This window comes from Limanda limanda, chromosome 19 (assembly GCF_963576545.1).
Source record: "Limanda limanda chromosome 19, fLimLim1.1, whole genome shotgun sequence".
Lineage (NCBI taxonomy): Eukaryota > Metazoa > Chordata > Actinopteri > Pleuronectiformes > Pleuronectidae > Limanda > Limanda limanda.
In genome coordinates this window covers 14261589-14289539 of record NC_083654.1, presented here as the reverse complement: position 1 = coordinate 14289539, position 27951 = coordinate 14261589, and the positions used below count along the sequence as shown (strand labels likewise).

The 27951-nt window shown below is 41.5% G+C and overlaps 1 protein-coding gene across 1 annotated transcript; it reads right to left on the bottom strand.

The window, feature by feature from the left end:
• Positions 1–1225: 1225 nt before the first annotated feature.
• Positions 1226–27951, bottom strand: LOC133026257 (ras/Rap GTPase-activating protein SynGAP-like). The gene is given in 19 exon segments (XM_061093127.1): positions 1226–1264; positions 2713–2785; positions 3979–4190; positions 5105–5242; positions 5746–6459; positions 8351–8929; positions 9771–9975; positions 11003–11193; positions 11768–11969; positions 12402–12638; positions 13108–13252; positions 14108–14252; positions 14692–15027; positions 15327–15587; positions 15688–15786; positions 16116–16269; positions 19484–19605; positions 20091–20179; positions 27858–27951. Coding segments are annotated over 19 exon segments (4035 nt in total).

Here is a 27951-nt window from a genome sequence, read left to right as displayed (position 1 = left end):
TGTTTGAGGGTTGGGGTTTAGTTCAGGAGGGTCCCAGAAAGTGACCCTAACCCTGATCAACAGCGTCTCTCAGATTCAACCAGAAACAAACCAACTCCGTCCATTTGTATCTCTCAAGTAGTTTACTCATTTGCATGTCTAGCCAATTAAATATCAGAAAACTGCACACACCAATTCCGAGACCCGAACTCAAACCCAAAGATATTCAGCTGCAGCTGTAACAGGATGTAAATGTCGTAGCTTCTTTGTTCCCTCGAAAAAGGATTTAGAAATGTCCAACAGTGGAACTGTCGAGTTCCACTGTTGTAAATGTTGTATATATTGATTATTATTGTTTTCATCACTATTATTATTATTACAAAGTGAACAATGCATTTTGACTTCCAATTTTTTTTTGTAAAATAGGACTTTTCTATATTAAAAAATGTGTAGCTTTAAGAAATACTTTACTGAACAGAAATTTAATAGATTGTAGTTGTGGTTTTATACTGTTCACCACAGGAAAACAAGGGGATCTAGATTGTATTTTAAGCAGTTATAACATTTGTTGATTGTAGGAGTTGTTTGGTGTCTATTCACGTAGGTTAGCTGGAATATAAATAATGCCAAAAGATGCAAAAATCATTAATGATAACCACCTGTGGTGGGAATATGTTACGAAAGATTTTTATCAGAGTCAAATAGTAATAATGTACAGCAGTTCTCTGCTCAGGCTCTGATTTAACGACAGGCTGGTTCCTTGTCACCAGGAGGAGATATTGTGCTTGTTAAAGCCTTTTATACATTTTGTCTGCAGCCACTGGGGTGAAAAGCGAGTGTGGCACTTGTAACAGGGAAAAACAAATCATAGCTCCATTTTCCTCCTCACCATATCTAGTCTCACCTCTCCCGATCAAATCAATAAATTCAATGGGTTCAGTATTGCCGTAATTGTGGCGTTGGCTTATATTTCATTCAACGTGTGCGTAAGATTCACCGCACACGTCGGTCCTCACACTAAACTGATTGTCAAGTTCTGGTACAGGCAAAGTTTGAATATGTGCAAAGTTTTTTGTTTTGTTTTGTTTTGAAGAACGTTGGGAGATGAAGCCTCCAGACGTCCTGCTGGATCCACTGCAGAGCTTCTTCTTCTTCTTTGTGTTTGTTTTCTATTTCTTTGTAGAGGATCTGAGTCTTCTCTCCCTCAAATGACCATCAAGAACTCTGGTCACTCTGGAATTGGCAGTCAGGATCCTGGATGTCCGCCATAGCCGTGGTTGATAGACTGGAGGGGAGAGAAAACAGGGGAAATTACTAGTTGCAGTTCAAACCTCATGCAGGTGCAGCTTTAAAAGAACAGTTTAACCTTTTTCGGGTTAAATGTTTATTCCCTTTCTTCATGGAGATTAGATACTAGGGGCAGGAATCGCAGGGTAACTCACAATATGATACACGACAACGATCATATCACGATACAGCGATAAACGTAGGATGACCATATGTTGCAGTATCGATACTTCCTTCAATCAGCTTAGCACAAAGACTGGAGACAGAAGGGAAACTGCTAGCCTGGCTCTGTCTGAAGGTGATTTGAAAAAGAGGAGAGAGTGAGGGGGTTCTGGTATTTCTTGGCTGGGATCTATTGCCAGGCAACCAGCAGAGACTCCAGGAAGTCACTGCTCCTGGCTAATTATAGCCAGCACATGAGCCCCTGCCTCAATTCTCCATTTCCAGTCTTTGTGCTAAGCAAAGCGATGCTAACCAGCTGCTCCCTGTAGCTTTATAGTCACCTGAGTGTTATAAAGTGGTACAAGTCCTTGGTAAAGGAAAATAAATAAATGTATTTCCCAAAACTATTGTTATGGATGTGAAAACTGTTCATTCTCACATATTGTCCTTGAAGCGAAAAGCGCCAATAATAAGCATTTGAATTCATATTTTAAATTTGAGCATGACTTTGAGCCACAGAGGACGGCTCCCAAACTATAGACTCTAATTTTATTTTCAGAGTTTGGATCCGCCCTCATTGCTCACTCGTATTTGTTCGAGAAGTCTGGTGTAAAAAACATTTACTCTCTCACAACAGACCCAGTGGAACGCTTCTATAAACGGTCTGATTTTCCAACAGCCAATTATGTCCTTTGCCCTTCATATTGATGGCTGCGAGGAAGGTGACAGCGAATTTCAAGGACGGCAAATGCTTCTCCTGTGTAATTTTAGTGTAAACACACACGTGCACACACACACACACACACACACACACACACAGAGCCTCTTCCACCTGCGTCACAATCCAGCCCACATGGTGCATTTATAAGGCTGAGCCCTGAAGAATTACTGCGATGCTGCCGGTGACTCAGACAAGGTTCCTCTAATGATTAATGCATTATGTGGTAAAACAATAACCTTTAAGTTAAGTCCTGAAACCATCTTATTCCTTCACACAAACATAACAACCTCTGTAAGCTCAATCCAGCTGTCAATTGTCTCCCCCTCGCACATGTGCAGTAAAATGGTGAAAGCTCAGATGTGACATGAACGGACTTCTTGAAAAGATGGGAAGTAGGTGACGTGCATGGCAGCTGCAAGCTTCTCTCCTGCACTGGCTTAAGCGAATGCTCTGGATAATGATGTAAGAATGATGCAAACTGGGGTTTTTTTTCTGTTTTTTTCTCAGGACAAGACTTGGTTTGGCGAATAGAGATGATAACAGATGTAGACACAGGCACAAACCTGGTCTGTGAGGATTCGAGGCTTAATATCAGGAATGGCACCAACTCTCAGCTCATCTTCCACAGCCATGAGTCTGACAACAGGGAAAATAGAGACAAACAAACCGGTTGATAAAAATAGAATGACGAACCCGGCGTTCTTCAGATTTACTCTAGGATTATGTGGCCATATGATGATATTAAGGTCCTGACACGTTTCCGGGCACGTTCAGCTATCCTCCTGAAGCTCAAGCTGAGCTGCCTGCAGAACGCTCAGACAGTTCAAATTCAGCTGTCAGCTTGTGGAAACGTACGAGTGTGTGCAGGATAGTGAAGTGTGCACCCATCTGCCATATCTGCATTCAGAGTATTTAGGAATAAGTTAACTCTAAAGGAGGCTTTCTGCCAAATGAGATGTGACCTCCGTGATACTATTAAAATAATGCTGGATTAGTTGCCTCTATGTTTATAATTAATTCATATAAGTATGGATATTTATTTCTGTATTAGTCATGATATTTAAATGAGATACTTTTAAATGAATATTTTGGGAAATAATCAATTTATTTGCTTTCTGAGAACTGGATGAGAAAAAATGGTAAAAGTATAAGCCTAGTAGTGCTATGGAGAAATGTATCTATTCATGTATTTCTGTGTCATATTCCACTAGCATGGCCACAATAGCCATGTTTCCAAATATTGCACTTTGTTCTATTGCACCAGAAAATCTAACAAACCAAAATGAAACTTGAGCCTGTGCATTTCATCTGCTATCATTAAGCAAATATTACAAGTTGGGCTTCAGCGGAGGGGAAACCTGAGTAAGGTGTAGGTCACAAATAGTTACGTTAGATAAATCTGTTGCATTATTCTATTATTGATAAATCAATTTCCAATTTCAGCATTTGCATGGAAATGTAAAATAATTACTATGAGGTTTTACTGTGAAGTATTTTTGTGGAAAACTTTTGAATTTCTGTCTGAGCTGGAAAACATTTTGTTGAATTGGAAAAGACTCACCACTTCAAACCTTTACGTTGCATGTTTCCCTCTGTGTGTCCCTGAAAACATTTGCAACCTGTTACACTTTCCAGCAACAGCAAATACTGTTGTATAGTTTCCTGTCAGTGCCTGTCCAGGTCACATGACCACGAGCGGCCTTGACAGACTGGAAAGTATCTCTGTGGCCAATGCACCGTCACTTATAGATGAACAGCTGGAAATAATTCTGAGATACGCCACATGTGGATTTTAAGTTTGCTTATACTTCAACCTGAACACAAGTCACCTGTGGATGATGCCTGTGATCTGAGAGTCCTTCTCCACTTGCTGCTGCTTGAGGCGGCGCTCACTGTCGTCCAGCCGGTTCTGATACTGCATCAGGATCTTGCTGGTCGTGTGCTCCTGCGACTGGAGCCGAAGCTCGTACTCCTCCAGCTTGCGATGGGACATCTTCAGCCGTTCTTTCAGGGAGTGGATCTCTTCTTCGTACTCTCTGACCTGAAAGAGGAAGCAAATTTAGAAATCCATTTTTTTGTGGCAATATTCCTCAATGATGACTGATTTTTATTTATCTATAAACCACAGATTACAAAGATCTTTTGTTGTTGTTCAACCTTTGGTAGTTGGTGTGTTTTATTTATTTTATTTTTAATGATTTGTTGTCTTTCTTATTGTGAAGCACTGTGCAGCTGAAAAGTCCTTTGTAAATCAAGTTTCATTGTTCAGTAAATCAAATAAATCATTATTATTAAAATACCTCAGTCATGTAATATTAGCAGAAAGAAATCAGTCATTCTCCAAACAAACTCATGGTACTTAATGACGCCATTTCTACTCGTGGTGATTTAAACTCCTTTATGGAAACGTTGTTCATGTACAATGAAATAAACTCTATCACTTTGTTAACAAAATATATAATAAAGTCATGCTTCAGGAGGTCCTTTATATCTTAGTCACATAGTCTTTCATATAACAAATGAAACTTTGTTCTTGGATTTGTGTCAATAATTGATCTTTACTGTTGATACTATATATGTTTCGTGTCTAAATATATAGGAGAAAAACTCACAACTTAACAGACCAACATTTGTCTGAAATGCATGATTCCCTTTAAACAATTGATTCTTGCAGCTTTTCTTAGCTGACAGTGTCCTGTACTAGAGTTTTACACTCAGAGTGTGTGCGTCACATGTTAAGAAAACATATTTTTTCAGGAAAGAAGTTGTTTTATGACGCTTTCAAGATTTCTTTGAATCTGCTTCTTCCTGTAAATTTTTGTTTTCATCTCAGCTCTCACTTTAAATAGTGTCATATTTATGACAGACACACACACACACACACACACACATTCCCACACTAGAAACTGTTGTATTTTTAGCCCACTATAAAGGGAAGCAGGTGAGCGCACTAACCCTCTCTAATCGTGACTCATCCATGCTCTTGGAGTACTCCTTCAGCTGACCCTCTCGGTCCGGCCGCAGGCTCTCGATGTCAGCAGACAGATGTGGCATGTTGGACACCCAGGCCACAGTCCGCTCGTTCAAGTTGGACTGAGAACCCTGGAACAGGAACACACATTTCAAACTGATGCCTGAATCATGTCCTAAAAATAAAAGTGAGTTTAACTGAAGTGGAAGGTTTTCAAATCAAGTTTTAAAGGTCCAGTGTGTAAGATTTAGGGGAAAGGGAGCTATTGGCAAAAATTAAATATAAAATCATTCTAATGATGCTTTCACTAGTGTGTTTCATCGGAATTGTATGAATTGTTGTTTTCTTACCCTAGAATGGGCCCTTTAGACTTAAATCATTTATATTTACATCGGGAGCATTGTTTTTTTTACTGTAGCCCAGACTGGACAAACTGAACACTTTTTGAGTATTTATGACAACTGAAGTCTACCACAGGTTCTCCTTCATGTTGGAAGGGGACGGTGAGGTGAAGGGTGTTCGGCTGCAACATTCAACTCCACCACTAGATGTCACTAAACTCTATACATTGAATCTTTAAATCTACTCTTTCTTATGCTGTTGTGTGAGCTGAGATTGAAAAGACAGTTTATTATTGAAGGTTTGAGGTTAGACTCACTTTATTGACTGGTTTGAGCAGATGCTGCTGTGGAGGCTGCAGCTGTTGAGGCTTCTTGGTGCTTTTCGTGGGAGTGTCAGTTGACTCCTCTGCAGCTGCTGACGGGCCCTGGTTCTCTTTGGCAGCGCTCGTCTGGTACGGAAGCCCGGGAGCCGGACTGTCAGTCACCGACAGCTGTGTGTCCTGTTGTTGCTGCTGAGTGTGTTGCTGTTGCTGCTGCTGCTGCTGCTGCTGCTGTTGCTGCTGCTGCTGAAGAAGCTGCTGCTGCTGCTGCTGCTGAAGCTGCTGCTGCTGCTGCTGCTGCTGAAGCTGCTGCTGCTGCTGATGAAGCTGCTGCTGCTGCTGATGCTGCTGCTGCTGCTGCAGCTGCTGTTGCAACTGCTGCTGTAGCTGCTGCTGCTGTAGCTGCTGCTGCTGCGATTGCCGTTGTTTCGGCTGACTGCCACTGAAGCTTGCTTCAGAGGAGTTGAGGAGGAGGTTCCTGCTCTGCGGGCGCACCTTCGGAGGCGTGGCGGTGGCCGGAGTGTTAATTGACCGCTGGGACTTGAGGTGTTGCGGGGCGATGGATGACTGGCGGTGAGGATGGACTGTGGTGGGAGGCGTAGCCAGAGAGGCGGGGGTGCCCGTCCCAGTGGGAGTTTGTGATGCGATTCCCATCATGTGCTGCTGCTGGAGAGATTCCTGAGAGGAGAGAATAAAACAACACACACGCACACAAAAAAAACTTAATCTTAAACTCATTTACTGAATGAATTATTCACTTAAATTGGTTTCCTGAAAATCTGTATATAGAGAATTTAAAATGATCACGCTCTAATGCCACCCAGTGGTAAAATCCAGTAAGACACAAAGGCAGCTGTGCACATGACTACCCCTCAAGTCCAACTCATGTGTTTGATCCAAGGACGTAAAAGAAATTATATAATTTCACTACTTTCTTATACAGATTCAATTGTTTTCTTTCCAAACAAAAACCATATGACATCTGAATTGATACGAGATGCTGCAAAATGATTACATGGATTGACATGCAGATGGATTTATGACAATACATAAAATGACATTAAGTCAAGAAATAAAAATTGTACGAGCTAATATAAAAAGGTGCATAAGGAGGATGTAAAAACCTAGAACTAAATAGAAATACATAAAAAAATGTATTTATGAAATAAGAATAAATGTTAAATCATTCCTTCAACTAAGTGGTGCTGCTCCAAATTCAATTTTAACAAAAGGCTTTTTCTAACATGTTTTGACAGTTTGAGCTCAGGTTTTCTGGGGCATGAAAAGCCGAATGCTGATGTCTTGGTCAGACTCTGGACTCGGATGAGTGTACAGCTAAGACCTTTTGTGTTTGGGTACAATTTTTAGTTGTTCCGGCTCTGAGCTTCAGCATATCAAATTTGACATAAAATAATGGATGTTACATTAGTCTGTGCATTAATTGGAGTAGATTAACCTCCACATAAGAACCGTGAGTATTTGCGTACTTAATTGTTGCATCAATTATTTTATTTAATGTATAAAAGCGCAGAACCTAAAAATAAAACATGTGTACCTGTCCTAGTGTGGAGGCATGGATGGATGATTGATGCCTAAAGCACAGTCCTGATCGCCCCATCTGTATTAATAAAACAGGACGCTCTTGTGATGTTTGTTCCATTAAGGCCCACGCAGCAGGACAGAAATAGCTGAAGACGACATGACAGTGTCATTAAACACTGTAATTCTACACGGACGCTCTGTAGTAAACTAATGAGTGTGATCGTGTCCACCAGTCACTCGTTTCAACAAAATACAATAATCTCCTGAGTTTAATTTATATGATTTGACTAAAAATGCTCAAACTGCAGTCCGATCTGCACCAGGCTAAGGTTTTGAGTTCATATAATATGATGATATTTGTACTGTCCGCAGTTAAGACACTTCTCGCTGCTCCATTGACCTTAAGCTAGCTTCCAGTCCTGTTGACACAAGGCGGCACAGTGTGATAGATGTCAAGCATCCTCCACAGCTCGGCAGAGGAGGTGAGGGAATCAACTGGCCTCAGCGTGTTAGCTGTTGCATAACGAGTGTCTCTCAGAGGTGCCCTTAGATTTACATATTCCACACTACTCAGGGAAACCACTTTTTGTAGACATTTGCCATTTTGTCTGGATCTTTGTTTTGTACGGAAAACAGAAGGTCTGATCCAAGTGGGGCGATGAGATGTTAAAGGTGATTATGTCTGTCAGGAAGTTTGGTTTAGAATTCAAAAAATTTGTCTTGCAAAAAGTAAGGAAACTGTGGAAAAAATAGGAATTCAAAGCCAGCATTTCAACTGATGTTTCAAACAAATATAAGAAGAATTAAGATGTTAAGATTGTAAAAGATGTTGGTGCCTCATTGGTCAGGTTGGTCGTGATGGTGCATCAATAAATTCAGTTTAATACACAGGTTATGGGGTGGTAATATTTTGGTTGTCACCTACAGTAGTCATCATCATATTAACCTTTTTGTGTTTCTTAATGAAAAAATAAAGCTTTTAACGAAGGGTTCTGCAAGAGACAAATTTAGTTTGAGAGTTTCCTACCTGCACCTGCAGCGACAGCTGGTGCCAGGCGTAGTCGTTATTCTGATTCTGTCGGGTGAAATCGTCACTGTAGCTGTGCGAGTGGACAATGCTGGGCTGCACCAGGCTGCTCTGTGACCGCAGGCCGGACAAGTCCTCGCTGCGGGAGAAACCACTGTTGCCAAAGGTGGGTGTGTAATCATGGTGGCCATTCTCAGGCTCTGGGGCGAGCAGGAGAGGAGGGGGATGTTGCTGAGACTGAGCTGGAGAGTTCTGGGCGGCCAGATGGAATAGCGGGTTCTGGAAGGATAGTGGGAAGTGCATGGCCGCTGCTGCCTGCTGTTGCTGTTGAGAGATGGATTCTGTGGGCCCCCCGATGTGGCCCATCTGGCTCAGCCTCAAACCGGAGCCCGACGAGCCCGGCGGCATATGTCCTCCCATACGAAGAGGACCGCCGAGGTTCCCAAAGCTGTGGCCGAGCCCGGCGATGGAGGCTTGAGAGGAGGTGAGCATGTCTCCCACCGAGTTCAGGTTGGAAATGCTGTTCATACGGGAGTCCTGAAGGTCCATCATAGAGACACTTTTATTCACACTGTGGACCTGGGACACAAAAGACAGACTGTGATTGTATATAAATGAGATTTAAAAAACACAAAAAATTCTCTTAGTTGCCCCCGTAGGTTTTATTACTCCAGAGATAAAAGCTTTTTATCTTTTATCTCCTCTTTTAGATCTAATTTCTACATTTTAAAATTTTATTTAAAGCACTTTGAGTAGCTCTGTTGTTTTAAGGTGCTCGAATTACCTCCTTGCTGTTGTTTGGCTCCGCAAACCAGTCAAGATAAAGTTAACATCCACAGCCGTCCAAACTCAGACTATACTATATGTAGTGAGGATTGTGAAGCAATTTAATAAAAAAGTATATGTTTTGGAAAAATAGAAGTTGTCACTCTATTGACATTCCAAATAATATCTAGTGAGAAACATGCTTTTACTCTGAGACTTGTTTTTCACACATGGTGTTGAATAATGAGCAGAAAAATATTTTTGCAGAACATAATTATAATAATAATGAAGTTAACTTTTGACCTTTTGGATATTAAATTTCTTCACTTCATAATTGGACAATGATGTGAAATCTTTGTTACAATTAGTGTATGTTATGGCCAGGAAACTGATTTTGTGAAGTCACAGGGACCTTGACCTTTGACCACCAATTTCTAATCAGGCGATTCTTGAGTCAGACTGAATGTTTGTAGCAGTTGTAATGAAATGCATGGACTGACGGCCTCTGACCACTGCTGTCGCCAACGTCGAGGACTTAAGATGAATGCTTTTACTCCCTGGGATCTCAAACACACTCACAAAGCTGTCAAAAGAGCTTTAAAAGCTTCTTAATTATGAAACCAGAGGGAAAATAAACGGCTACATGTCACCACACCTTTGGGTCGGGCTCAGTAATGTCCGAGCTGCTCGTGCAGTACGCAGGGCTGGATCGAGCCAGCGGTGGACGGGTCACGTAGAAAACCTCCCTCGACGAGCGGAGGTCCCGTTCTGCGTGGCGTCTCATGTTCAGATTGGACGAGAGGGATTCGACGGCTGACACTCCCGTCGTAGGGGACGGCAGGCGAGAGATGTCTATTGAGCTGCAGGAGCAACAGAGAGAGATAAAGACAAGTAATACCAACTGAATACTGCGTTGCCTCTAAGCATTTAATAATTATTATGCATGGGCCCTGGGGAGGGAAGCAAAAGTGTAAGCACACAATGAAGAGTCCCAAGTGGTGTATTCGGCTTTCTGTCCTGTGTTTTTAGAGTATTTTGGGATGTGTTATACCTTAATTAGACCGAGGACACTGGAGAGCTGAGCTGACAGGAAAGGACAGCAAGAAAGAGGAGGAACCTAATGGAACTAATATGAGGACAGACTCCTTAGATTCCCTGTGCTCAGGCTTCAGCTCCTCTCACACTGCTTCTGCACACATGTGAGGAATCTGCTCTTAATCAGAATAGGTTTTTGTTTTTTTTATTATTTCTTATTTGAGCAATCATCTCGATTTATCCAGTTAACCACTACATTCATCTCCGAACCCCTCACAGGTTGATGAAAATAATTGTCAGTTACAGGCCTAAATAAAGTGAGCAAACATGATTCTAGACAAGATGTTTTTAACCTTTGCACACATGTCTATGGGATTAAAAGGTTTGTCAGACCTTCATGTTTTATTAAGAATGATTAACGAGGCCTGACTCCATCCTGTCACTCACTCTGAGCGCTCTCGGTGTTTACTCCGGCAGATTTAGCTCCCCGCAGACAGCCGCTCGGTAGGAGGAACTTCTAATAGAAAACACAAAATAGCTGCGGTGGCGTCCTGTGATATTTCCTCTGTTCTTATTCTCAATTAAAGACTTCTTATTTAAACAGTTAGGCTGTAATTAGAACAACCGTCCCACGACAGTAGCAGAGTGCTGACGTGAATTGAAACACAGAGGAAACAGGGTTTAGGAAAGAGCGTGTGGGAACAGATGGTGCCCGACAGTTATGGATTGATAGAATACTTTAAAAAAGCCAGAGGAGTATTATGGGCTCTTTAGAAATACACCAGTGTTTTGTTATGAGCTTTTGAATTCTCACTCGCTGTGTGATATCGATCATAAGAAAAACCACGATACCTGTTTAAGTCCCGCATCATCAGGCTTTGGAAGTCGGAGGACATGAGACGATTGAAAGACGGCCGTGAGAACAGTCGGTCCTTCGGCCGGTCGGGCTGGTGATTTGCCGGCATGTGCAGCTGCGGGTTCCTCAGGGCGACACTGATGTCATTCAGCAACCGTGGTAGAGGTCCCAGTTTGAGAATGGCGTCCTAGAACACAGATACAGTCAAGGAAACCTAGCTTATATGTTTAAAAATAATTAAAAAATACATTTTGATCAGTACTCAGTATTGACATATACGCTCATTTTAGGTGGTGGGATGTGTATTAGAAGAACTGAAGTTGGATCAGTGCTTTCCTCAAAATCATTATTCAGTGTTTGTTTTTGCAGAATCATATTGTTTCCTGCCTGGAGGCAAGTGTTACCGAACCACGGCCCAGAGGCTGAGAACCTCGGCTGTAAATCTCACTTCATCGTTCTCTAAATTCAAATGATCCAGGAGGATATTCAGGGATGACCACAAAGTATTTATAGCTTTAATTACCTTGAAACTACAGTAGAAATTTGGTTACATCGACAGCGCAAGAGCTAGAGTTAAATATTTAAGTACGAATTCCACCTCTGTTTTTCCTAGTTAAAATAAGATTCATTATGTGAGCAAAATGGAAAAACTGCAGAACCTCATTATCCAAATCAAATCCTATTAAATATTCAAATGATCAAATATTTAAATTGCTCTCCAAATGTGTTGTATTAACTAATGTAATCATTATTCCCCCCACCTTGCTGAGCTGGCCCATGACTTCCCACAGTAAGCTGTGGAGCATGGACAGTTCTCTGCCGAGGTCAATGTAGCCCTCGAATCCGCCGGCGTTTCCTCCCGTCTCCATGTTGGAAATCTCGTAAAGAAACTGCTGCATGGAGCCCCACTCCATCTCCAGGAACTCGTTCATGAAATACATGTACTCCTCCTTGGGTCCAAATCTGTGTGACAGACAAAGAAGAGAGTGAATAACAAAGAAAGAGTGGATGAATCTAATGTTTACACAGTTAGCCGTCGTATGGGAACATCACATTTCTGGGGTGGAGTGAAACTGGTAAGATATATTTCAGAGCTAAAAAAATATGACAACTGGGATAATCAGACTATTTTTTCCAATGTTTCTAAAAAAGTGGACTTCATAAAATTACATTAAAATTTGATGCATTTATTACAGGTTCCAGTTAAAGTCAGTAATATTCAATGAATTTCACTAAAACTTTCAGAGAGAAGGGTTGAATCTGTTGCAGCTGAAAGGTTCAGAACTCAATGAACATGATTGACAGTCCAAACTGCAGGTATCTGTCTCTGTCAACGTCCACACTTCTAGAACATAATCAGAGGGTGTAGAGATCCGAGCGATGACGAACACTCACTTGTTGAAGCTGGCCAGGTTCTGCATCACCTTGGCGATGAGTGTGAGCGTGCGGGAGGTGCGCTCGGCGGGGTACTCCTGCATCAGGCTGAACAGGGAGGGGGACATGATGGCCGGGCACATGAAGCGGAGGAACAGGGAGGAGCTGATGAGGCTGTCGGCGAGGTCCTCTCTCCCGCGCTCAGCACATCTGGCTCTCCACGAGGCGAAGACTTCCTTCAGCTCGCGGGGAAATATGCTGAAAGGGGAACATGACCTTAGTACCAGCTGTCGAGGAGGAGGGAGATGTAGAAATCTGGCGTTTCATCCAGTTCCAGAGACGTACGGATAATTACTGCACTGTAGCCTGCTCAGAATAAAGAAACATACTCATAAAACCTTTTTCTAAAGAGACTAACATAGTGGTGTTGTTTTATAACACTGAATGATAATGTTCTAATTTCTGTTTCAATATGAGAGTTTGCAAGAAGAAAGCGTTTACATTGATTTCACTTTGTTTTGATCATTTATTAGATAAATATGAGAAAGAAATTTGAAATTGAAAGTTGTGGTGCTTATTAAAAAAATCTAACAATATGTGATTGTGTTGTATGTTTTATTTCTGTCTGTATATTTATTTTCCTTATTTGAAAATTATATTTTTTTCCTCTGATTCTACAATGAAACCCTTTTCTTTGTATATAGTTTCTTGGAGCGTACAAACTGACCAGAGAGAGTTGATGATCTTGCAGAGTAGCAGCTCGCAGCACATGCGCAGGTTAGCCTGGTGGTCGGCGAGCACAGAGGGGGGGACACGCATGGGGTCCACCTCACAGTTCTCCTCCGACTCGTATAAGGCTCGGATGAAGTCACCTGGAAGTTGAAGAACAGATTTTCATTATGTTTCTGAAAAGTGCATCATCAGCTTCTTTATGTGATGTTTATGTCTCTGACTTTTTAGCCCTTCGTCCAAGTTATAATTACGTCAAATGTCTTATATCAGATTCTGTTGGTCTGCCTTTGTAGAGCTGAGCTGCTTTAATCTTAAGTCCCTGTCCCACTGTGAAACCAGGGCCTGATCAATATTGAGGCGGAAGCATTTAAGTCACTTGCAACCATCTGTGTTCATAATTAATTACAGTGAACAAGCAAATGTTACAAATACATATTTTCTATATCAGATCATTCTCCTGTAATCTGCCACTGGCACTACCTGCATTCTTTTATAATATTATTATTAGATGTTAGTTTGTCGTGGTCTAATACTGATATATAAATATAACTGTAAAGCATATTAACACATAAAGGTGGCTTAAACAAAAAATACTGTCATTCTTTATCGTCTATGTGCATTAAAATCATAATAACTATAATCAGCAGATTAACATTTGAATAAAATAAAAGAAGAATGTTGTATTTGATGTTTTTGCATAAGAGTTATTATTGCGTGATTCATATTTGCTGTGACATTTAAACGTTTCTTCTTCAGATCACTTATGTATTAAAAGCTGCCTCCACAACAAATAAGGGTACCTCGGGAAAATGTCACTATGTCGACTCTAAACAGTGACATTACCTTTGCTAAGAGGCAGACGTTTGAATAAAATGCTGAAGTGTAGTTAGGTCTAAGACATCAACTTATCAAAATATCAGATTTATGATAAACTTACACATATTCCCTTCACTCTTTCTGCAGGAAATAGGAAACTAGGTGGTGCTCAGGTTTACCTATAGCGTCCTTGAGGTATCTGTGACCGATCAGCTTGAGGTACTCTTCCACAGCCTTGGTGGCCAGCGTGTTCTCCCGGAAGATCAAGTGCTCGCGGTCCATGAATCGATCCACCTCGCACATCGCCATGTCGGACAGGAACTCCTGAGAAGAGATCCCGTTTGCAGTTCAGTGGAGCACAGGCAAAGAAACAACACTTTTCCGTAAAGACATTTAAAATGACCTGGTCATAGAGAACTGTACGGTGGTCAATGTAAAAAGCCACACAATGGAAACACAACCACAACTCAAGTGAGCGTCTGTGGTCAAGTCGTCATTTGTGAAACCCTGAACAAGCCGATTCTCTCTCAAAATTTGATGCTTGTCTATTAGTGAGTTTACGGTATAGGTGTGCTTTTCCTTTTCGGAAGCTTCAAGCACCTGGACTGTAATACCGCCAATAGACAAGCATCACATTTTAAGCGCCAACTGGCTTGACAGGGTTTTAACAAACAAGGCCTCACATGACAGCAGCAAGAAAAAATAAATTGGCCGTAGAACTCAAAGACAAAGATGCATGCACTCAGATATCTTCTATCTTCACCTTTGTCTTCCCTGTGCTCTGCAGGATGTGCACCAGAGCAAACGCCACCTCCTCTTTGCTTTTCACGCTCAGCAGCGGCTCCAGAACGGCACACAGTGTTCGGTAGTTGTTGGTGGTGTACTCGGCGAATTCCTTGTACAGCTCCATTGGCAGGATGTTCATCGTCTGGTAGCGAGACTTGATGCGCAGCGAGGCATTGATGACTTTGCCACTTCCGACACCGCCGCTCTTGGCCAGAACGCTGGACTGTATCACCGGGTACCACTGCTCCACGAACTGCCGGCCCGTGATGCTGGAGATGGGGATGCTGACAAGGCCAAGGTATGTGCTTTTTTCCTGGATCACGAAAACAGAACAACATGTTTTATTAGATCCATAAATCCATGATTTACACCGCTGGCGTATTCAGCCTCACATTTACATCTATGAACGATTAAGCATCTCATAATCCGAATCTGCATGTCGTTGGACTGTGGCAGGAAGTTAGAGTAGCACAAGAAAATGTACACGGGAAAAACATGCAACCGCCAGACATTAGGACCCCTTCCAAGCTGTAATTCAAAAAAGTTAGGCACCACTGCAAAGTTGTGCCACCCCAGTTTTATTCTATGGTTTTACCGGCACCCTTCCTTTACCTTGCGTCTTTTTTTGTCCGTTTCCTTGTAGAGGTGCAAGCGAAGGCTACGAATGGTAGGCAGATTGTTGAACTCAAAGTGCTCGCCCCAGAAGACGGTGTCCGTGCGGGGTTTGCTGGTGGTGCGCGCGTACAGCATGTCATCCAGACACAGCTCGCAGTAGTAGCGTTTCTTAGTGGGGAGGTCCCGGGCCTCGATGATCCACAACTTGAGCACATTGTCCACCCGTCTGCTGTTGTCCTGGAAACGAAACGAGGAGTGCTGTTACTGCATTATAACAGTCCTTTTTTACAACTGACATTGATGTTGCACCCTAGGTCTGCTGAGGAAGTGAACAAAAAGAAAAATCTATTGTATCAACCTTGTTGGGTTTGACAGCTCGTTGGAGGTTCTCGATCCACTTGTCTCTCTCTGAAGCCGAGCGGCAGGCAAAACATTTTGTCCCTGAATTGGTCGTCACCTTTAGAAAAAAAACAAGAAATATATATTCATCATAATCAGGGAGTTTACTTTTTATGGCTGCAAATAACAATTACTTTCATTTTGACCAATTTAACCCATTTTTTTATAAATCGTTTAAAATTCCGAAACAGCCCAAGCCTATGTCTTAAAACTGATTGATTGTGAGATGAAGAAATCCTGTTTAAAAACAGAATAAACATGACATTTAAAGGTAACCCGATTTGTTACTTAAATACACAACATGAAATTACTATTTTGGTTGCGAGAGAAGGAAGGGAATCGGGAAAAAGTGGGAGAATTGTAGAAGGGTTAAACAGCTTAACACACCTCAAAGCAGTACTCCTGTCCTAAAATACTCGAGTGGACAGGTTTGATTATGGCCTCTTCATCCAAAACTAGGTCCAAAGCCTCCGCAGCGCTGCTCGGCGAGAGCAGGGATTCATGGGAGTGGGATTCTTTGAAGCTCTGCATCAAGCGAGTCCTGGCGGGAGGGGAAGAAGAAGAACGAGGGGGAGATTTATTGACAATTCAAAGTCAGATGTGATTATGTCAGTGCTTCATACAATACAAAATGATTCAGTGGGGCTCAGGAATCCTCGTGAGTCCCTCCTGCAATTTCAGAATGGTTCCTCAGACCAGATCCTTTTATAATGAGTTTATGGAGACGTTAAGACAGCCAGACTGTCAGTTCACAGTTTGCTCTGTTGACTCAGCTCATGTGGCTCATGCTGTATGTTTTTAAGAAATGGCCGACAGTGTCTCAAATATAAAAATCTTGATACCAGTCAATTTTTATAACATTTTACAAATCTGATGTAGAGCATCAAACCCTATGTATACAACGATATTGATGCATACAGTCCCCTCATGAAACCACATTTAAAATTACTAGATCCATATTTCTATTTGGATCTGCACCAAATCGCACAGACTCATAAATATCAGTTCCATAAACACTGCAGACAGATTTCTTCCATCAAGATTCATGAATTATTCTCTGAGAGATCAATAAAGTGTTCTAATACATCTTTCAAAGTTCAAGAAAGTTACAAAAAAAGTTTAAAAATCCACCTCCTAATTCTGATCAGCACCAACATTTTATGTTTTATTCCTTGGGCTACTCAAACCACACAATAATCTTTCAATGCAAACTCTAAATGTAATGTTGATATTATCTGCTGTGCACATTGTGTGAAACTGTACATTTGTAATAAACTGTTCTGCAGTTACAGTCTGCAGCAACATTGTAGTGCAGGTATAAAAAGGCCCAGAGGATTAGACCTGGTGACCTGGTGACCTCTAAAACAGGGCAGCTCTATCAAAGCAGAGAAAGTGTTGGTGGAAGTGGAAGAATGGAGGTGAGTCTCTCAGGCGAAGCGAGGTCAGCGGGTCAATTGAAAAAGAAAATGTTGTGAGGAAAACACTTTTTTTCTGACCAGTTGTGGCAAAAGAGGCCAAAACAAATTAAATCCACTATTGGGATAGCTTCAGCGTGTGTGTGATTGTGTGATTGTGTGTGTGTGTGTGTGTGTGTGTGTGTGTGTGTGTGTGTGTGTGTGTGTGTGTGTGTGTGTGTGTGTGTGTGTGTGTGTGTGTGTGTGTGTGTGTGTGTGTGTGTGTGTGTGTGTGTGTGTGCGTGTGTGTGTGTGCGTGTGTGTGCGTGTGTGTGTCACCATTTCAGACAGCTGAGTGGGTGCCTGCCCTTTGAGTTCAGCTGAAGCATTTCAGGCTGAGGTGCAGTGAATAGCCTGAATGGAAGTCAGTAAATTGATTTGGTTGCTGATGGATCGGTGAGATACACAGGTGAAGTCCCCCCCCCCCATTTTGCCTTCCCCAGCTAAAGTTAGATAAGAAGATGAGTGCAATTTCTAATGTCTTTGCTTTAAATGTGAAGCTAAAGAGTCGGCTGCTGTCAGTAAAATTACATGCCGGGGGAAACTAACCACTACTTTACTGTGGTAATGTGCTGGATTACTTCTTGCAGTGCCCATGGTTACAGTGCTAATGCTATAAGGGTTCAGTATCTCACTGGGATCAGGTCAGACGCTGTATCCATTAGGTGACATGGTCAAGGTTTATTAATCCCTCAAACTTTTTTTGAACCTATAATTGAAACACTTTGAACTGAAGCCCTGGCGTTCATCGGCACTGAAGAGCTGGAGCTTCAATCATTATTATTAACATTAGCTTTGTTCATGGGAGAGAAAACAACGGGGAAGAAGAAGAACAGGGCAGCTTTTAAGAGACACCAGTTTATTGCAAATGACGAGCACTAATTGGAGGCCAGATTTAATGCTGCTCAGAGATACAGCAAATCGTCCGGTTTAAGAGCCACGGCAGAATGCAGTGCGTGGAAAAGGCTCTGGTAAACCGCCTTGGCAGCAGAGGTAGAGCGGCTGTGCTGGAAAGCTCGAGTGTGAATTTGGACGGCGAGGGTTTACAGCTAAGTCAACTTATCACTACTGAGTGAATTAGGCGTGTGTGGGCAGCACTGGAGGCCGGCTGTGAAGGCAGCTGTCTGAGGCAGTGGTGAACGGCACAGTGACTGAAAGACAGAGTCACTTTCACCCCGACAACGTTGAGCTTCCTCCCCATCGTCCTTCAGTGCAGCCTTCACAAAATCCCTCTGGTTTTAACTTTAACTGGGCTTCTCAGTTTTTATTTTTAGAACTAAAAGATTTCCACATCCTTTGCTAAATGACACATTCCACATCTCTGAGCAACGGACATCCACACCTGCCCTAAAAATGTCTATTCTGCATCGTGGTGGGAGGAAAGTGAACTGTCAGCATGATTTATTTTTTGACTTTCTGCCTCTCCCTCTCTACGTATGTACTTTTCCCATGTGTGCGTCATGACTGGATTGTGTCAGGACAGCATAAAATCTTGAACACGACGCAGGCAAGAGTCCTGGGGGATGTGACCTCACGTCAGAATACAAAACAAGAGAAAGCCCATGAGAGCATTTAAAGATGCAATATATTTCATCCTGACACGATGATAGAAATCACACAGACGAGATAAATGTATGCATAATTAAACTGTGAAACTAGAATCTATTAGATTTTAAACTTAAAATACGATGTTAGCATAAAAAAACTATAATGTTGCTATAATGCCTTTTGCCTGCTGTACTACTGCACCCACATTAGCATGTACTAAAAATTCCTGCTTCCTGCACAATTATAAGCACAACAACATGACACCATTTCCATCATCTGTCTTTTTCTGCATGGAGCTGCCATATTCTCTCAGGGATTGTGTGGGTTTGATCAAGGGTGTTGTTTTCTATCTGTGTGAGCTCAACACAACACGAGCTGTAACAGAACAGGTACTGATGCTGACTTGTGAATTAAACATGTTTATAACATCGGAAAATTAGCTGTTTTGGGGATTAATTCGTAAAGGGAACAAATCCACAATACAAACCACAAGGAGACGCGTGATTAATTGGCCGTTTCATAATGTGTCTTGGCTGAACTGCGAGCACTTAATCACTCAATGGGTAAGAATATATTTATTACACTTGTAATAAACTGGCAACCTGTCTGCAGCTTTTTGGCTTGGCTTCTTCCCAAAACATGCTGGGACAAGCTCCAGAACCCCCATGAGTCTCAGTTAGAATATGCAACTAGACTGGATGAATGTTATTGCCCGAAATTATTGGAAGGCTTTGAACCGTGAAGTTTAATTACCTCTCCTGGTCGGCACTTCGAAACCGGGGCAAGATCATCTGTCGGAAGCTGCTGGTCCGGTCCAGTTTGGGCTGGCTTTTGGCCCTTTTGATGGAACCCTTCAACCTTCGATTGAGAAAACTCTGAAAATTCAAAAACAAACCAAACTACAGATAAGATATATAAGAGCAGAGTAAATACACAATTTTATTCAGAACAACTTGTATTGAACAAATGTTTTTATCCTAGCTCTGCTCTAACTGACAATTTTAATCATTTTAGAATGTTTTTATTGTATTGTACTATATTCCTCTTTTGTAGCATTTTTACTTTTACAGTTCTGCCCTATTGCTTTTTCAACTTTTCAACTGTTTTCAAATGTTTTCTATTGCTTGCCTTGATGTCCAACTATTATAAAATCCTGCTTAATTCAATGAAAATGCTAAAATACAAAGCAATGTACATGAAAATGTTCTTCTTATCAATGAGTGAGTAAACTCTAACTTAAGCACAACAAATATTGGCTTTGCTTCCCAAGTAAGAATTGGTATTTTACAATATCAGACTAAATAAAATCCAATCTATACATTCTTCTCTGTGAAATGGCAAAATAAGACTAAACACTCACCGGCTGTCTGAAGGGCTGTGGGGTGGCATTTGGAGGAGTTTCCATGCTTGACTGTCTTACAGAGGCAAAACTTGCCCTGCGAGATTGGTCTATGAGAAAAGAGTGCCAAGAAAGAATGGTATTAATAAATATGAAAGCCATAGAAAATAGTTTCTAATCTAGATAATTAGAATTTGTACGTGGTTCCAGATTCTCCTTAAACTGCAAAGAGTACAAATCAATATAGTGCAACTGTACACTATGAACTGTGCAAAGTTAGCACATTATTATTTCAAGCAATGGTATCAAGTCTCTTATCTTTAGCTTATTGAGCTTTAGGCACAAGATGGAAGATACTGATGAAAAGAAAATGCTAACATGCACCAATCCATATGTCAGAGTTTGGTTTGACACTTTCGGAGCAAACTGGACTACGCTTATGAAAGAAAAGGTCAACAATTAGTTTTTCCAAAAAAATTCCAAACTGCTAAAATCATTACCTTGCAGCCGCTCCGGACACAAACAAAGGGAAACAGCATCAGAAATCATGACAGAACACACACTGACCACAAGCAAGCTACCGACACACCAACAATGCAGAAGAGAAGAAGAGTCGTCAACAAGGACAAACAGCCACAGCTCAAAACAACAAGAAGAAACAACGCTGTGTCTGGAAGAGACGTGTGTATTGTCTGAGAGAGAAGCTATTTATGACGATTCTATTGGAGAAACTTCTTCTGTGAAGGTCGTGGAAAAATGACGCAGAGCTGAAGTGAGAACTCTTCCTATATAATCTGAAGAGGAAACACTCCTATGACTCATCTTCAACTTTACAGCCACAGTCTGACTTGAGGGCTGTGCAAATTCTGGAACATGGTGATGGATCTATAAAAGTATGAGCAGTAGTCTTAAGGGAATCCGACCTGATGCTGCCTCCATATGACTGTTTGCTGACTAAGAATAAGGAGCAAGGAGCATAAAGATAGTGAATACTCCATACATGACTCAAAAATATTTATCTTGCCATACAAGGATCAATAGAATCCAAGAGGGGCTTTACCAACAGTAGAAGGAAGGCAAATGTGATCAGGTCCTTCCAATCACAGAATCTAGGAGCAGTTTATTTTGGAGTACAGTACGAAATTCCTCCCTATTCCCCTACGTAATTGTCCTATTTCCTCGGCTGGTTGACTTGTGAATTACTGCCACATTCACACGAGTAATATGTTTGATTCAAAGCGGTTGTTTCCCCCTGATAGAGAAACCAATCAGATTTTACAACGGTAGAACGAGGACCATCCTTTAACCTACCAAGTAACATCTGATTGTTTCTCTATCAGGGGAAAACGACCGTCCATGAACCATCTTTCTAAAGAGCGACCTAGCTAAATGGTAAATGGTTTATTTATAGTGCTTCTTCAGTCTTATAAACCACTTGAAGCCCCGTTAATTTACAATTCAATTTCACCCACATACTTTCATTGAACAGCATTCATTCACTGTCAGCTCAGCCGTCAGGGTCACTTTGGGGTATAGCATCTTGCACAAGGACACGTCGGAATGCAGACTAGATGAGTCAGGGATCAAACCACATACTCTCTGGATAGTGGATTCCCTCGTGGACTTCAGCCGCCCCTAAGCCAGCCATGTTCAAAGATATATCTTGATGTGAAAGATATGTAGGAAGATATAGCAGTGTATGAGTGTAGGTGGCTAGCTGGCTAAGTAGCTACGTTCATGAAAAATGATGAAAATGGTGGCAAGCCCAATATAAGCGGTTCTGAGCAGATTTCTAAAAATAACAACGTGTGAATCGTTATGTTTGATCAATGTGAAAAACATTCAGTAACTTCCGGCAACGCAACATTTTTATCAGTGAGACGGATAGATCACTCGCTACAAATTTAAGACTTGGGCAAAACATAACAAATTATCCTCTATCTTAATGAAATCAGTTGATATGAACATGATGTCAGGCTGAATCGAAAAACTGAATTTTACTCAGCTCCGGGTTTGTGATGACAGCAGCACAAGAAGCAGTAAAGCATGTCTTAGGTACTTAAGGCCAGAAAGGATATTCCAGCCATGCTTATACAAAGGAGATGCATTGTATTTGAAATATATTGTCAGGATTTCATTCCTTTTCCTAAAAAAAGCTGGTTGTGTAATTCAAACCACGCGTCATACATTTAATCCTTTGAAACGTAGCATAGACATTAACTCCATAGGTTCATCTCTGAAAGCTGCATGTGATCAGGTTTCATGTTGATATTCACTCGGCGCTGCTATTTCGGTCTGTGATTCATCTGAGGGGGTCATTTTTTTTTTTTTTAAATCGCCCATTACCCAAAGGAGCTCTTTTCCCCCCCTCCATTGCTACAGAGAATCAAGACACTCTGTCATCCTCTGATTTCCCTGCTCCCAAAGCCTGTAAATAGGCGACTCTCCAGGTTCTATTCTGAATCCCAGCTAATTGTTTGGTATCCATGGAAACAACTCTGAGGGCTTCTACTCTGTAGAACTGTAGAAGATATTGGCACACAGCCGCACAGTAAAAGATGATGAAAAAAGTGAAACGCTGCACCAGCCTGCGTTTCTGCGAACACGCGAAACCGATCGGACCTGTCGGTGCCCACAAGAGGGAATCTTCCTCAGCTGGTGGAAGATTTTCAGCCTCTTTTGTGCCTCATGTGGGTCTGAAATCTGACACTTCACCGAGGGAAGACCTACATCCAATTGATTGAAGGCTCCTGGCAAGGGATGATTTAGCATATTTCCAATTTTAACATAGCTGCCACTAAATACCTGTGACACGAAGGGCCGTAAGTAAGCGTATATATATTTTAACACAAAGATGAATTCACATGGGCAATTCTGAATTTAAATTGCTGTCAGGACGGAGTATGTGGGTGGCAACAGCCTCGAGCTAACTGAGATACAGAGGGAGAGAAAGACAGAAAGAGGAAGACTGAGTGGGTGTAAGAGAAACATACTCAACCTTTACAGTATCACTCTCTATTAATACATGTTTGGGAACTTTGTTTTTAAATAAAGTGAATAAAATGACCTTTTTCACAGGATCGGACACAAATTTGATGCAGTATAATCAAGAGATCAATGTGCCATCGATACCCATGACATCTCACAGCAGCTATTCATTCAGCATAAAAGGTGCTCAGTGAAAACTGATACCAACTTATCATTCAACCCATTGGTACAGTCATCAAAACATCATTACTGAAACTGCAATTGCACTGATCTGATATAATAGATTGGTTACAGCTCCAACACTGGGAATCACCTATGACGAGGCTAATCCCCAAATACATATAGAATAGAATAGAAGGATTTATTGTCACTGCACAGATGAATTTTGTTGTGCAGCACCTAAAAAAAGATATACGTACATACATGCATTTCTGCACACACATCTGTTTTAGGAGACCCTGAGCTGCTGCATCTCTCCTCCTATAGTCAATTTAGACATCTAAAATGTTTAATGAAATAGAATCCAATATCAAAAAAGGTGTTCGTTGAGAGAGTTGCCACAGTCATCCGACAATCCAACGATGTCGAAAAAACTTAAAAACACTGGACAGAAGTCACAGGAATGTTAAGAACCAGTAGGATTCATCCTCTGGTCACAGTGGAACCAAATTGAAATCCATTCAATAGCTGTTCAGATATTTAAATGTTGAGGACTGGTCAATCTATAATGGTCATAATCTAAAGACTGCACCTGGTTTTAGCTGAGGTATCGGGATCAATATCAGAGGATGAAACTTGAATTGGTGTTTTTTCCTTTAAAAAAAGAAAGAGTGAAGTTTGCTAGTGAACAATTGTTCACACATATTACAAAACAGTTCTCAGCCCCACTCAGTGTCAGTGGTCTGGAAGTAATTAGAGAGTTTCACTGTGTCCTCTCAAGTGTCATGTGGGGGACACAGCTAGGACAAAGGAAATACAGTAGCATGGCCAAATTCTTATAATTCTCTGTGGGTGTTATAAGATGGAGGATTCAGGGTAGTAAGTTAGTCCAGTAGGTTTTCTTTTTAAAAAAAAGAGTCAATAAACACGATATTGGAGAAGAGTGACATTATTTTTCAGCCCTTTATATTCAATATGAAGAAATATATGAATTTTCACCAGATAACATCAATGACATGTTTGAGTTAATTTGCCTCACAACCTACTTGACATTATACACCTCTCCGTCTCTATTGTTCATGCTCACATCACGATAGCGATGCTGAATTGATAAACTGTGCAGCCGAGGACATATTTCAGAAAATCCATTATACGGATGTCACTCTGCATCTCTAAGAAAATGGAGAAATTGAAGAATTGTCAGTCGACCTCTTTACTCATGATGAGAAACGTCACTTTTTATGCTACTAAACGAGGCTCTTTGATATCTGTCATATTAATTCAGTTTTATGTCCCATGTATTATATATATATATATGAGTTTTATCGCTTGTCGAGCTTTAATGCTCAAAATGCTCATCTCACTTCATTGGAGGTGGGAGCCGACACTTCTGACTTGAGTGAGCGAGTCTGATTTTATTGTGACGGTCCGGCCGGGGTGGCTTCCAGTCCCAGACCACGCACACAGGATCTTGTTCTGTCTGACTCTGGACCATCTGACGACGAGGACTCTCTGCTGACTCACAGACAGGCCGGCTGGGGCAGACGTCGCACTCATGTCATATGGAAGTCTCTCTAATTGCCATATTCCGACTAGTAAATACTGCTCATGTCAACAACCACCTGGTAATTAAAGCCGGGAAATTGCTATTTTTTTCCAACATGTCCGTGATAAAGTCAATATGTCACGGTGGCCAAACTAAATCCTAATTTAACTACTGCAAAATCTTCCTGTCATAGAATTGTGGTTGAACATGTTGACAAATTAATGCAAGTTCATAACCTTTGGAAAATATAATGACATCTATAAATCACAGCACAAACTCTGCAGCTAGTAACCTGATGCTGAAGCAAAGGCTCATCCTTCATTTACTTCAGAAGGTTCATGGTCTGTGACATTTTAATCTCTTGCCATAATGTTTATATTTATCTATTCAAAACGTTATACTGTTTCTATCAATCTGTTCATTTTCAAATATCTATACAAATCAAGAGGACTGAAGGCATTTGATGGTGCAGTTAAAAACTGATCTTAAGCAAGCTATATACTGCAAGTACGTGCATTTCATTCCATCATTTTTGTAGCACAACAAATTAATTGGCCGGCCGATATAATATCTACAAACAGTCAACAGTATAAACGTTTACGATGTTCCATAAGTAGCAAATTGCACCAAGTCTGGGTTAATTATAATCAATAAATTACCTGAATGAAGCCCAAACATCCAGCTCAGTCACAGTTCAAATTTTAGGGATCCTTATATAACATTTAATGTATAACAAACATTAATATTGGCCATTAGATCATTCTCATTTTGTTTATCCTGAAAAAATGCTGGTATCTGTCTCAAAAACAAAAGTACTATGAGTGTGACAATATTTGCTTCTTTATGCACCATTTTTATTCTTTCACGATTCAACAGTTTGTGACCTCATCTAAATTATATATTGAGAACAGTTTAAGTTCACTCTGATCTCTGTGTGCGGGATGAATAACTGTTTTTGAGTATGATAAAGGAGGAGTATTCAAACTCAAACAGGGTGTTAAGTTGCTATTTAAATGATTAGAAAAAGAGAGCTCATTTTCACAGGGACATTAACTGAAGTAGGAAGGTGTTTTGGAGAAAGATGCAAAAGACGTTTCAGAGGAGCTCGTCCCAACTACGCAGCACTAAAAGCACAAATCTACTTGCACAAGGGGCAAGTGAGAAAATATGTTTTCTTGTATTTCAGGTTGAGTGGACTCTCTGAACCTAAGAATTTCTTATTCTTTAACAAAATAAGCACAGATTGCTGGAGCACACTGGGTCAACAGTGTTTTATCTGCAACCACAAATTCAGTGCAGCCCGCAGACAAGTGCAGAATGTTCATTAACAGTGAGCCGTCCAAACAATCAGCCTGCGTGACTGACAGGAGCAAAACCTCGCTCCATCAACCTCGTGGCTCTCTGACAAGCTGCCGGCGTCGCCCGGGAGGTTTGACACGGTTTGAGCTGGAGCAGCGGTTTACAAAACATGGGATTACACCGGAGACGCCGGCACACAGAGAGTCAGCTGCTAAATGGAATCAACTCCTCTCTCCTGCCTTGTGATTTCAACGCAAGATGAATAAACATCAGGGCAATTGTTTGTTAAAGTGAAACTGCTTCTTGACTGCAAACATCGAGGAGTTAATCTATTCAGACTTACTCAATTATGCATCCTACATAATGCATACACTAGAAATTAAAATAGCCCTGAAAACTTACCAGTGATTTAATTACAAGATGTTTAAATGCAGCAAATAGGCTGTTGGCTTTGCGCTGGGAAAAGTTAAGCAAAAATAAGTACATGTGAGGCTTCCGACTGTTTTCAGACCCACTCTGCTGCTATGTTTAGAAACAGCCCTGTAATCAAGTAAATGTAAGATGCACAGAAGCGGTAGAGCTGCAGGATTTGAAAGCAGAGGTGGGTGGAGGGGTTGAGGAATCAGGGGCAGTGTGGGCGCCAGGGAGCCACGGGAAATAACCTGTGATCGGCTCGGAGAGGCTGACAGATATTTTGGGAGGAAAAGAAACGGAAGGGACTCTGAACATTTTCTCAGGTTCAAGATTATTGAGCAAATGCAAACACTCCATAAGATGCGAACAAGACCAGAAACCTGAAAAAACAATCTGAAGTTGCTCTCTGTCACGTTTTTTTTTTTCCAGCATCCCTGTCTTCATCTCTCCTGCTTCTCGCTCTGCCTGTGTGTGAGCCAGCCAACGGGAGTGTGGCCTAGTTACCATAGGAACCTGTTTGTAGTTTGTGCACTGCTCTCCATCCAACTACCTTCACTTTTACCAATGTATTTGTAAGCATTATTGCTGAGGCTGTAAATGAGCAAAACCCACATTAAAGGGATGGAAATCTGGCAAAATCTGGGGATCAATCACAAGTTTGAGGCTCTCATCAATGACTGAGGCGCTCCTGGATTATATCATCACATCACAGTTCACACCGAGGTTATTTTCAACCGAGACTTCCCCAAAAGAATAAAAACCACCTTGTTTGTTTCAGCTCAACACAAAAAAGACTAAATGCTCGAAATCAAAAGACAGCTTTACACGCTGCGCAAACCAACAGAAAAAATGATTCCTCCTGCCGCCCCTGGAGGGAGCAGAAATGGCTGCTTTCATCTGGGGAAGTGAAAGGCACAGAGAGGAGGACGACTGGGAGAGTATCAAAGCTGAAGTGAAAGGCAAATGGTGCTATCAAACCTAGGGGATGTCAAAATAAAACTCTGGGAGTGTGACAAAGCAGGGCTCAGAGGGCGAGTGTTGCTCCGCTGGAGGATTGAGAGTAAAAAAAAAAAAAAAAAATGATATTGACGGTACTTGTAAAGCTGTAGAGGAGTGAATAAGACTGGAAAGCCCCAGCAGAGGAAAGGGAGCAGAGTGGCACAGGCTGAAGTACGTGTCAAACATTTTCATTAACCATTGGCAAAGGTGGTGTCAGTGGATTTTCGAGAGAAAACAGCGTGTTAAAGGGGAAACACATAAAAACATATACAACAGAAAAAGAAATCTCCTCGGACCACGACAGACTGGAGGAACTGGGACGGTACAGAGAGCAAAACGGACGGCGGAGAGACGTTGACAGATCCGGGGCTGAACCGACTCACTTGGGGTTAAAACTCCAGGTCCACAGCAGACCTCCGCTTGACCAACCAACCCAAACTGACTCTGATGCGGCAGCCACGTCTTTGATGTGTCCAT